This window comes from Cynocephalus volans, chromosome 17 (genome assembly GCF_027409185.1).
Source record: "Cynocephalus volans isolate mCynVol1 chromosome 17, mCynVol1.pri, whole genome shotgun sequence".
Taxonomy (NCBI): domain Eukaryota; kingdom Metazoa; phylum Chordata; class Mammalia; order Dermoptera; family Cynocephalidae; genus Cynocephalus; species Cynocephalus volans.
The window spans coordinates 27,223,968-27,236,340 of NC_084476.1; the positions used below are offsets into that span (position 1 = coordinate 27,223,968).

General features: G+C 48.8%; 1 protein-coding gene across 3 annotated transcripts in view; it reads left to right on the forward strand.

Moving 5' to 3' along the window:
• The first annotated feature begins 241 nt into the window (after positions 1–241).
• The window catches only part of EPB41L4B (erythrocyte membrane protein band 4.1 like 4B), a 125,860-nt gene continuing 113,728 nt past the window's right edge, over positions 242–12,373 (forward strand). For all 3 annotated transcript variants that reach the window (XM_063081812.1, XM_063081811.1, XM_063081813.1), the window contains exon 1: positions 242–538. In XM_063081812.1, coding sequence (XP_062937882.1) covers positions 242–538 — 297 coding nt within the window. The remainder of the gene's footprint in view (positions 539–12,373) is intronic.

The following is a 12,373-nucleotide window of genomic DNA, read 5'->3' on the forward strand; positions in this document are numbered from 1 at the left end:
CCGGGGCCGCCCCGAGCGCGCCCTCCCGCCCGCGGCCACTCGTAGTCGGCGCTGGCCGGGCCGGCGCGCCCCGCAGGCGGCCGGAGCGCGGCCGCGGCCTCGGCGGGAGCGAGCCCCGGGCTGCAGCCCGCGGGAGGCGGCGCGGGCGGCGGCGGGCACTGACGGCGTCGCGGGGCGCTCCCGGGCGGCGGCGCAGCGGCGGCGGCGCAGGGGGCGGAGGCACGGGGCGCCCCCAGCCAGGATGCTGCGGTTCCTGCGCCGGACCTTTGGCCGCCGCTCCATGCAGCGCTACGCGCGGGGCGCGGCGGGGCGCGGGGCCGCCGGGCTGGGGGACGAGCGCGACGGGGGGCCGCGGGGGGGACCGGCCGCCGCCCCTCCGCTGCCCGCCGCACCCGGGGGCAGCGTGTTCCCGCCCGGCGGCGGCCCCCTGCTCACGGGCGGTGCGGCGGTGCACATCTCCGCCGCCGGCGCCGCCAAGGCCACCCTCTACTGTCGCGTCTTCCTGCTCGACGGGACCGAAGTGAGCGTGGACCTGCCGGTGAGTGACGGGCCGGGCCGGGGCACTGACTCCGCGCCCCTTGGGGGCAGCTCCCTCTCGCTCGGGGCTGTTTCCCTCGCACCTCTCCGGAGATCCACTCCCCCATCCTCTCCAGCGAGCACTCCTCGACTCCGTTCCCTCTCGGGCCACCCCGGCCAGGTCTCTTCCGGGGCCCCGCAACGTTGCACCTTCTCAGGCGCCCACCTAGTCCTTTAGGCCTCACGCTCTCCCCGGCGCTCACAGTTCCCACGTCCTGTGTCCCCGCCCCCTGGCGCGGGTGACCGCTGTTCCCTTCCGCCCCCCAGATCCTAGCCGGGGCCCTTCCTAATGCCGACTTATCGGGTGGAAAATCTCTAAGCAACGCGGGCTGCTCCGAGGTGTCCAGCTTACCCCCCACAAACTCGCCACCCGGCCTTGGTGAGACGGTGGAGAGGGGAAGCCCCTCGCCTGCTGCCTGACAGGTGCCCCAAGTATGGGAGGGGTTAGGGGGCCATTTCTAGTCTCGGTTGGTTCCTTCTGGGTGCCCCCCACTCCCATCCCAAAAAGCCCCTTTGGCCCGCAGCCTCGCAGGGCGACCTGGGAGCTAACTCCAGAATCGGCTCTGTCGGACCTGGCCAACTTTGCGCCGGCAGATCCTTTGCTGGGGCTCTGGGAGTCGGCCCCGGGGAGCCGACGGGCCTGGCGTGCTGGACTTTCTCCGCTGGGCAACGTGCGCGCGGCCGGTGGGGCACCCCAGGGCGGCGACGTCCGGCCTTGCGTCCGGACACCCGCCCGGCCACCCGCCCACAGGTGGTTGCACCCGCGCCAGCAGGGAGCTAGGCCGGCGCTGCTGTCCCCAGCAGGGCGTCCAGCTACCAATGCATTTTAATGGCCGAAGGGGCCAGATCAGATCAAATCAAACCCACACATTAATGGGGCGCCTACTGCGCACCCGGCGCTGCAGCAGTCGGTGCCTTCGGGAATCTTTGGGTGTGACTGAGGACAGAGCGGTAATTGAGCTTTAGATGAATGTTACAAATCATCCCGAGGCTTTCAAGGGAAGAAATAACATACCCGGACTTCCAAAGAAAGCATCTTAGGCCTTCCCGGGTGGGAGAAATTCTTTGGACTCCATGAGAGAATTAGGAACATGTAAGATAGGAAAATCGGAGCCTGCCTGGCTTGGGGCTTCATGCTTGTAGGTTTAATTTTGAGACAGTTTCAATTTATGGCAATTTCATTTTTGTGGTTCCTTGTGCTCTCCATAGGATATCATTGTTTTGAAAATACCCGTTTGAGGCCTTTTTATTCAGTGAAAAGGAGCCAACATTCCAGATCTTAGAGCTGTTGTCTTTAAAATAGCATTAAAATGTTACTGCTCCCCAAGAATGAGGCTCTCCAGCTCTTACCCAGCTGAAAGGAGGAGGCTTGAAGAGCCTGGGGAAGAGGAGAGGTGAGCAGGCCTCCTCTGGAGTGGGCAGCTGGGGTTTGCAGAGGATATGGCGCAGTTTGCGTCTCGGATCTAGGAAGGGAATGCTATCCTTGGGAACTTAAACAGTGCTCCTTGCCGTTGGTTTTCTTGTCTGTTCCCTGGGGATAATTCGTTTATAAAATGTATTGCTTCTGTCAGGCTTGTGCGACAGGCTTAAGTGGTGGTTCTGAGATGAAAAATGCAAGCCGCATTAAGTGCAAGTGTGGTGAATAGACCCAAACAGGTATACAGAGGAACAGGTTGGGATGGGAGTGCCGATTTACCACAGCAGGTGGAGCCCTCCCTGAGGGGGCTGTGGGGGGGGGGGGGCATATTTGCATCTCAAAAGGTTTCTTCACTTTGTGAAAGATTTCACCCATCCCAGTTTTCCCCCTGATGGCAGATTTCTTGATGCCTTTCAGATGTGATTTAGTGAATCCCCAGTTTTGTTTGTACACACACATATGTATATTCACCCTGCCCAAAGGCAAATAAAAAGCAAATGCTGGCTGTTGTCACAAGAGCTCTCAGGGAGGAAAGATGAAGAAAAATCACCAGCGAGCACGGCTCATCGATTTAAAGATTTATTAGCTATTAGAACTGCATCGCAGTCAGTCTCCTGCACTAATTTTCCCAGATCAGAGCGTTAGTTCCTGTAATTAATTCTTGGAGTTAGGAGGCTAGCACCAGGTGGCCAGCTCCCCGATGAATTTGGAGCATTTGTGCTGTTCCTCACACCCACTTCCCTGGACTCACTTTTTAGAGGGTCCTCTTAGGCATTTGGCTCCACTGGTCATTATTCTTGCCTTTTGTGTTCCTGGATTTTTACTGCTGCCTGGGCTCTGGTGTTGCCATGCTGCTTATCACACAGATGGGATTTACCTTTGACTGTGATACCTCTAAGCTAGATTCTGTCTGTTCACTTCCACACACACCCAGGGTCATTGCCACGCTAACTGTGGCTCCTTTGTAATTAAAACCCTCTGGTGGTATTAGCCTCAGGAATTCTTTTGCTCAACATATGAAAAGTAGTTGTGCGTTGTCATAAACCTTTTTATGAGCCCTAGTCAGGACTCTTGTGTTCTGAAATTGCCTTGAGCAAAGCAACACCCTCAATATGACTGTGCTGTGGCACCTTAGCACAGTTCAGTCAGTATTTTGGGGCTGTCTCCAGTGTGCCAAGCGCTGTGCTATGGTGATATGAGATGTGGCCTGTAGGCTCTAGCGAAACAGGTGGAAACGTTATTTTTGTTGTTTTTTATTTTTTTAAAAGATGACCGGTAAGGGGATCTTAACCCTTGACTTGGTGTTGTTAGCACCATGCTCGCCCATTGAGCTAACCGGCCATCCCTATATAGAGATACGAACCCGTGGCCTTGGTGTTATCAGCTCTCGAGTGAGCCATGGGCCAGCCCTTGTTTTTTAAATTCTGAATGATGCTAAGTGATATGACAGACACACCCAGACAGGGCTCTGGGGACAGATGGGATGGGGGAATTGAGAGGTTTTCCTGGAGACTTTGACACTTGAGATTATAGGATCTCAAATCTGGTGTCCCTTGGTAATGCCATGGTCCAATTGTTAGATATAATAAAGTAAGAAGCAACTGTACTTGTCTTCTCCAGCGATTCTCCTCTCACAGGGCTTGGAGCCTCCCTGTCTGGAAGTAACTTGAGTCACCTAGCACCCCTGGGTGTTCTTAACCTTTGCTGTGGATAGCCAGTGGTTCCTCAATCTTTGATAAAGTGAGTAAAAGGATCTTTAAAAATCCATTTATAACATGCGGTCTAAAGTGTGCTTGCTGTAGAAGCCCAGCTTCCAGGTGAATCCTCGGCCCACCCTACCACCCTGAGTGTTCCCTGGGCCACCCCTCTGCAGAAAGCTTGGCCCTGCTTTGGACAGCGCCTCCCTGCCCAGCTCTCAGGTGTGGTCTGCTCAGAGCAGGGCAGGCCAAGGGAGGGAGGCCTGCCCTAGACACCTTCCTTCCATTAGTGCAGCTGAAGGTGCCATTAAGTGTGCCTGGCAGCAGCGCCTGCTGTTGACTCATAGTAGCGCTGTGTTGACTGAATCCCTGGCATGGCTGTTGCTCAGCCCCGCCTCCCATGTGCACAGCCTTCCAGCAGCTCTGCGTGGAAAGCTGTTAGGATGTGTGGCTGGCTGGTTGGCACTCCCACCATGCCTTGGAGGGGGTGACTCATTGGCCAGTATTGCATTCAGTGCAGTTGATGTTGCTGTATCTGGAACTCCACATTGACTTGTTGCCGTACAAGAGCAAACATGGGGAATTTCAGAGTTAGAAGGTTAGAAGATTTACATTTGCATCCTGCAGCCGGGCTCTGCAGCCTTGGGTGACATCAGCTCTCTGAGCATTGGTTTTCTGGTCTTTAAAATGGGGATGTTGGGATGATTCAATGATGGAAAGGATATAAAAAGCCTCAATAAACAGCAGGGTGCTGCCGAAAGTTTGCTAGAAGGTTCTAATTCTGATAAACTTCTTACTCCTTTTTGGACTATGGAAAGGATTTGAAAAAGTTTCTAGTAATGGAGATTTAAAAAAACGAAAAAGCCATGCCAAACAGGCTAACCATTGCTTGACTCTTCTTCATTGGAGATTGGAAGTTGGATGTAGCATGAGAGATGCTGTTTAGAAGTTCCACTTCAGATGAGAAAAGAATTGTGCTCCCCCTCCCCCAAAAAAACCCCGAAAACAGAAAAATGCAGGTTCATAGAATTTTAGGACTGGAACCTCTGATCCAGCAGAACATACGTGATACAACATGAAGGTCATATGCCTTATTTTGCAGTTGAAAAAAGCCCTAGACAGCATGTATCCCACCCATTGTATATATGGGAAACTGAGGCCTATGGATATAAAGTGACTTCTCTTTGATCATGTCAGAGAACAAAATTACAACAAACTTAGTTAAAGATTAGTTAAAGATTTCAATTGGCTTTATTGCAATTCTAAAATCGTACGACACTTTATTACATAAAGTAGAATAAGTGTCTCTGGGCTGGCTGGTTAGCGCGGCTGGTCAGCTCAGCTGGTGAGAGTGTGGTATTATAAAACCAACGTCAAGGGTTTGGATCCTTGTACCTGCCAACCACCTACCCCTACTCCCCCAAAAAGGGTGAGGAAGGCAGAAATGAAGAACATAAAGTAGATCCGTGTGAGATGGGGACAGAGAGACAGAATAATAGAAAAATAACTGATTATTTAACATCAGGTTACTTCAGGCTCCTTCTTATGTAAGGATTAAAGCATAGGGATCTTCATATCATGCCTATTGAAGATTTTTTAAAGTGGCCTGTTTGGGAAGTTGTCTGTTCTCCTAATTTTTCAGAAGGTGAGACCACAATTTAGTTTAGATTTGGTGATGTGGAACTTAGCATGGGTGACTCCATTTTGATTTTTAGTTTAGTCTTTTGGGGCCTAGTGCAGGAACTTAGTCTAAAACAATAGCCTCCTATAATTTTTATTTAAGAATCACTCAGTGAAAGAGTTAGAATGGGCTACTTTGGGAACGGTGGTTGTCCAGCCTTTGAAGGTGTAGGGTCAGCGGTAGGAGAGAAGACTGACCCCTAGTCCTAACATAGGATCATGGAAGGGGGCTATGTTCCTGACAATTGGAAGTAGGACAGATTTTCCCAAACAGTGGGAAATTCTAATAAAATGTTTTTTGTTTTTTGCAGCTGGCCAGTACAGGGATCCTAAAATGATTGTCTAACTTTAGTGTACACAGAGTCATCTGAGATTTTTTTTTCTCCAATTAAAATTCCCAGAGTCCACCCCTAGAGTTTCTGATTCGATAGGTCAGGAAGCTGGACTTTTAACTGGTACTCTAGGAGATTCTTATAAAGGTGGTCCTTTCCCCACCCTCTGAACACCCCTGGATGTAGAACGTGAGATCAGAGCGCAGCTACACTATGCACTGAAAACTTCTATAGGCGAAGAGGTGGGGGCTGGCAGTCTTTGAGCTGGGGGTTCACCTGTGCTTTACAGAGTCCATTTTTGCCATAGTAGAGTGGAGATTGGGCCACGGGAACTTGAGACCAATTGTGCTTGTACAATCGTCCCAGTGAGGGTTGAGGAGGCCTGGTTAGGAGAAGGGGCAAATGGCCAGAGCAGTTGACAGGTGGAGGCAAGTGAGGCAAGTGAGTATGTGGGGAGGGGGTGGATGTAGGGGAGGCCAAGTGGGGTCTCGCTTGGAGGGCAGGGCTGTCTTCACCCTTGGTGTGGGAAAAAATGAGGGGCCATATAGGACACCCCAGGAGGTAGGAGAAAGCAACTCCTCATTTCTGCCCTCTCCTAGGCTCTGGCTGCTGTGGGCACCTTGTCTCATCCCAGTTCCTTTGGGTGGCTTGCTTTTTCTGCCCTTGCGGGGCAGATATTGGCCAAGGTGGCCCTCCAGTGCTTACCCAACAACAGCCCCTGTCAGACCATGAATGAGACTCTGAGCAGCCTTGGACACCTACATAGGTCATGAGTTTGTGTTATGCTCATAAGTACTTTTCTTTGTTTTCAAAGGAGGGCTGAGGTGGGGGGCGAGAGAGGTGGGTGGTGAGCACCCTTCCCAGATGGGATATGGTATAGGTGAGATCTCTGACTCTGGTTCCACATTTGCTGGATTGTCAGTGTTACTTGGTGGCGGTGGGCGGGGGGTGGGGGGTGGTCTGCAGGGGGATGGGCTGTAGGTGGTGGCGGGGTCCCAGCCACTCCAGTGCCAGTAACATGACCCTACACGGGTACAGGGCTCTGAACAAATATTAACCTGCTAAGCACTTTCACGTGCGTAATCTCATTGAATTCTGTCCCTAGCACACTGCAGTGAATGAAGGCACAGTTTGTTTGGTTTTGCAGTAGCAGGTCAGTGCGGGTGGGCTTTCCTTTAAATTCTTGTGTGGAGACTTAGAAAAAATTCACCCCAGTAACCACAGAAATCCTTCACCTGCAATTTGTCCTTAAAATACCTGTTACATCCTTCCCCACTGCTCAGACTGCTTTGGCCAGCGGGGGCTGCGTTCTCCTGCCTTCCTCTGCTCCACCTGGAGCCTGCTCTTCAACAAGAATCTGCACTCCATTTATGCCTTTATCCCTTGGCTACTGCCTTCAGGCAGGCTCAGCTGCTGGTTCTTGGTGTTTTTTCCAGGTTGGCGTGGGCTTCCCTCCCCCACTTTCATTTCACGTTTAGAACATGGTCACAGCAGAACGATTAGAAAACACACAGAAGTTAAAACAGAATCTAAAATTTAATTAGAAATAACCATCGTTGAAATTGTGGCATGTATCCATTTGTGCTTTCTTTCATATTTGGATATAAATATGTATGTAAAATGATGAATTTATATGGGTTGATGGAAGTTTCTCTCCCCGTCATTTCAGCATGCTTGAATAGGGGTTGTAGATCCCATGTTTGTGTCTCTTTAGGGTGAGGCTCTTAGCCCTCCTCTTTTTATATTCCCTGGGGCCTTTAGCTGAGGTAGGGATCCCCCCTCAGTGTGGGTTGGCCATCTGAGCTGTCTTCCGGGTGAGAAGTAAGCTCCCCGATCCTCTGAGCCCCCAGCCTCCCAGCCACCTCCTCTTGCTGGCAGGTTAAAGATCTTGTTGATGTGACCTCAGAGTCCCCTTGCACTTGGGAGCACCTGCTTTGGGGTGACCACAACTCTCGCCTGCTCAGGGATGCCCAGGACGGTGCTGATCTGACAGAGATGGGCTCGAGCTTTGCAGTATTCTGCAGCATCCCTGGTATGTCCCCTCTACCCATATCCTCCTAATTTCACCCCTTCTGCAGCCTCCATGGCTTCTGATTAGAGCTGGATTTATCTCACTAGTCCCATTTGATTTTAATTTCTGGTTTATTTTCCACTGTTTTCCAAAATGTTTTTGTTTGCCCACAGTGTATTTTTTAGTGAGCAAAGGCTTATTGAGCCCTTATACAGTATTAGCCTTGGGGAGGGGTACAGGAGAGAGAAGGTAGTTTCTTGAGCTCCTTATCTAAAAGGGCAGACGGTGTGAAAAGATACTCGGAACCCAACATGAAGTAGAGCAGCGGGGGAGCAGCTGAACTGTGGGGCGGAGTTGGGGAAGGTTGGATGCCCAAGTGACACTGGAGTTGTCCCAAAGGATGCACAGGAGTTCAGCTCTTAGATTTCATTGGAAGGTGCTTGGGCAGAGGAAACAGCAGGTGCACATGCATGGAGGCTGGACAGAAGCCAGAAAACTGGCCTCCCTGGGCTCTGGGCTTCTTGAGGTAGGGAAGGATTGAGAGCTCATCTGTGTCCCTGGATCTTCAAGGAGTGAGTCAGGAACCTTGGAAGTACAAATGTGTCATGAACTGGTGATAAAGGCCAGAGCTTACTGAGCATTTGCCTTGTGCTTGGTGCTAAGTGCTTAAGTGCTTATCTTGTTGAATTCTCACAAAAAACTGTGGCACTAGTTCCTGTTGTTATCCCTGATTTGTAGAGGAAAGAATCAGGGCTTTGCAGATAAGTTAAGAAACTTGCCCAAGGTCACACAGTTAGTAAAGGTAGACTCCTGTTTTCAGCTTGGGCGGTCTGGCTGGAGATTTGTGGTCTCAGAAGGTCTGTGACAGCAAGGCTGGGCATGCGAGGGGTGGCTGGGCTTGGAGCCTGCCCCAGAAGTCCCCAGGTGGATGGGGACCCCTTCCTCCTTTACGAGCCACTTGGGATTTCCAGAGATCGGATTTACATCTTCTGTCAGACTGGTTGAATGTAATTCATCCCGGGGCATTCTGGTTTGATGGCCATAATTCTCCAGGTCAGAAATAAGCTACATTTTTAAAAACTGCTTAATAGAACAACATTAAAATGATCACAAAGAAAAGCGTTTTACATATTCCCGTCCTGCTGCATAGCAACTGGTTGGTTTCACTTTATTCCTTTCTTTTATTTTGGCAGCCGGCTGGTACAAGGATCGAACCTGGGCCTTGGTGTATTAGGTCTCCAAGTAACTGAGCAACCAGCCAGCCCTACTTTGTTCTTTTCAATCTTTGTGCATTTGCATACATATTTATAAACATGGTGTATATTCTTTTTTAAAAAACACGTTTTTGCTCCCCATCCAAGCTTCCTGACACACTTCTCACCAGTTTGGTGCCCTCTTTTGTGCTTATTCTGGATTATTTAAATTCCACCCTCATTCTATGTGTGTGTGCAGCGTGTCTTGAGCGAGTAATACCAGTTGTTACCTATCTCTTGGGGTTGGAGGTTGATTTGCAAAGCACCTGGTCCCTTACCTGTTAGGCAGCCCTGCTTCCCAGGCTCACAGAATCTGTGTTGCTTCCCTTAATCGCCACCACCTGCGAAGGTAAGTATGGTCGTCCCCTTTACAGATGGTCTCAGAGACCAGATGGCCTTGGACCACTCAGCTGGTAAGTGTGGTAGAGCCAGATTGAATGTAGTTTCCTGACTCCTTTTCCAGTGCTCTTCCCCCCAGCCCATGCTGCGCACACCCAGCCTTCCTGTGTTAAATGTGTGTTCCTTAGTACTCTCTGGGAAGGCCAGAATTTCATGCGAAAAAACCCTGTCTCTCCTGAACCACTTTGTCTTTCAGTGTCTCTAGCAGTTGGATTCTGTCTACCATTTCTCAGCATTTTTTGCAGGTTCTTTTCCCCAAAGTCTTAGCTGGCTGAGTGCCCAGCATTTCCTTCTTGAAGCTAAGAACTGGGAGATGATATTCTGAGGGTCCTGTCCCACCTGTGGGATCATCTGGTGCTTCCTTGTTCCCCAGCACTGAGCTTAGTCCCAGGGTCCATCCACCCTGCCAGCCTAGCTGTGAGGACACTGGCTGCCTGGTTTGGCAGGTGTCTGCAGAGTTGGCCTCCTCAGCTCTGTGGCGTCTTTTTCATGCCTGTCACTGAATGCAGTTGTTTGTGTGGTAACATCTCAGGTAGGCTGAGATAGGCCTGATAGAGCTTCTCCTTTATCCGATCTGCTCACTGGTTCATCTGCACCTACCCTGAATTATGCATTTAAAGAAAACATGGTATAATATAAGTAACACAAAATTTACCATTTTAACTGTTTTTAATTGTACAGTTAGTTCACTGGCATTTGACTTCTCTAGGTACCTCATATGAGGGGAGTCATGCAGTATCTGTCCTTTGGTGTGTGGCTTATTTCATTTAGCATAATGCCTTCAAGGTTCATCAGTGTTGTAGCATGTGGCAAAACTTCATTCCTTTTTAAGCCTGAATATTATTCCATTCTAAGTACGTACCACATATTGTTTAACCATTCATTCGAGTTAATGGATTTTTATGCGGGTCTGGACCTTAACTCAGTCCTGCCCATTCATTTGTGGCACAGCCTTAAGAGAGTTGGATGTCCCTGGCCCCCTTGTGGTTTATTCTTGGGAATTCTGGCACCTCTCCCCTGCAACTCTTCTGATCATCCTCCTAGTTTGTCTGGTCTTAGCTTGGGAAAGTGTGACAAACAGATTCCTTTCTGCCTCTTACATTTTTTGGGGGGGGGGGGCTGTTGATGGTGCAGGGATCTGAACTCTTGACCTTGGTGTTATAACACCATGCTCTAACCAACTAAGCTAACCGGCCAGCCCTCTTTCTCCCTTACATTTTTGTTGGAGTTGCTCAGTGTTATCAAGTCCTCTGTCCAGCACATTCTTAAATTTTTAAATGATGAACTATAAATACAAAAGACTATAACATGAATAGTTTAAAGAAAAATAATACAACGAGCATCCTTGTACCCACCACCCAGCTTAAGAACAAAGACTGTCACTGATGCTGTTAAAGTTTCCAAATACTCCCCCCGAATCTCCTTCTCCTCTTTCCCTCCTTAAGTTTGTCTTTCATGTTTGTGAACTTATATAAGTGGATTTTTCATTCAATATTGTGTCTGTGAGATTCACCCATGTCGATAGGGGAACTTTAATTCTTACTGCTCTCTGGTTATTCTATTGCCAGAGTACACCAGAATTTAATTATTTATCCTTTGTCCATGGACATTAGGGATGTTTCCACTTTGGGCCTATTAGAAAAAAAATACTGCGTTGAGCCTTCTGGAATTGATCTCCTGGTGCACATGTGCAAGCCAGCCTCTCCTGCATATGTACCTGGGAGGAAAGGTGGGCAGGGCGTTTTCAGATCATGCACAGTTGTTTTCCAGGGTCCCAGCAGCATATGAAAGCTTCACTGTCCATTCTTCTCCAACACTTGGCCTTGGGCAGCTTTTTTGTTTTATTTTACAAGTTGAGTGGGAGTTAGTGGGTACTCTTTGTGGTCTTCACTTTACCCCCATTATTGGTGGGGATGAGTATCTTTTGTGTGTTTTTTAGCCGTCTGTACTTCCTCCTGGTGTGCTTTGTTTTATGATTTCCACCTGTCTTTTGGTAGCATTGTATTTTTCTCATTGTGTTTAGCTCATTCATCCCTGATCTTTATGAGATTGTCTCCCATATCCCCTTCCTCTTTGGAGGTCATCTCATTGGAACAAGAGAGAACAGTTTAAGCCCCTAAATCGACAAGCTTCCCGGGTATGCCTTTCCTTACTAAGTAGGAATTAATGTGTTGACTTCACTTTAGCGGTAAATGAACTGATGTCAGTTGCTGCTGGTAGCATTTGGTAAGCAATTGCAGGATCTGTATAGTATTCACTTTAATTCTGGCCGCTTTTTACAAAAGTTTTTATTATGGTCATTTCTGAACATGTTCAAAAATAGAACTGTACGCACACAGTTGTCCCTCAATATCTGTGGGGGATTGGCTCCAGGACCCCCTGCAGATATCAAAATCTGAGGATGTTCAAGTCCCTAATATAAAAGGGCATAGTATTTGCATATAACCTATGCACATCCTCCTGTATATTTTAAATCATCTCTAGATAACTTATGATAATTGGTTGTTATACTGTATTGTTCAGGGAGTGATGACAAAAAAAAAGTCTACATTTTTCAATACAGATTTAATTATAATTCCTAGTTTTTTTGATCTGTGGTTGGTTGAATCCATGAATGTGGAACCCACAGATACAGAGGGGTGACTGGTAATGGACCCTGAGTACCCATGGTGGAGCTTCAGCACTTATCAACATATGGCCACTCATTTATACCCTCAGCTCTGCCCCTTCCTAATTATTGAAAAGCAAATTCTGAGCATGTAATTTCAAACATGTGCTTACATAACTCTGAAAGATAAGGACTTTCAGATACATATCTCTGAAAGATAAGGACTGTGTTTTAAAAAATATATCCACAGTACTATTAAAACACCTGAAAATAATGGACAGTAATTTTTCATATCAGATACGCAGCCCATGTTTAAATTTCCTTCTTGGTTTTCAGCAAGGTCTTTCTGTTGCATTTGGTTGATAGTCTATCAAAGATTCTTAACCAGAGTCCCCCCGCC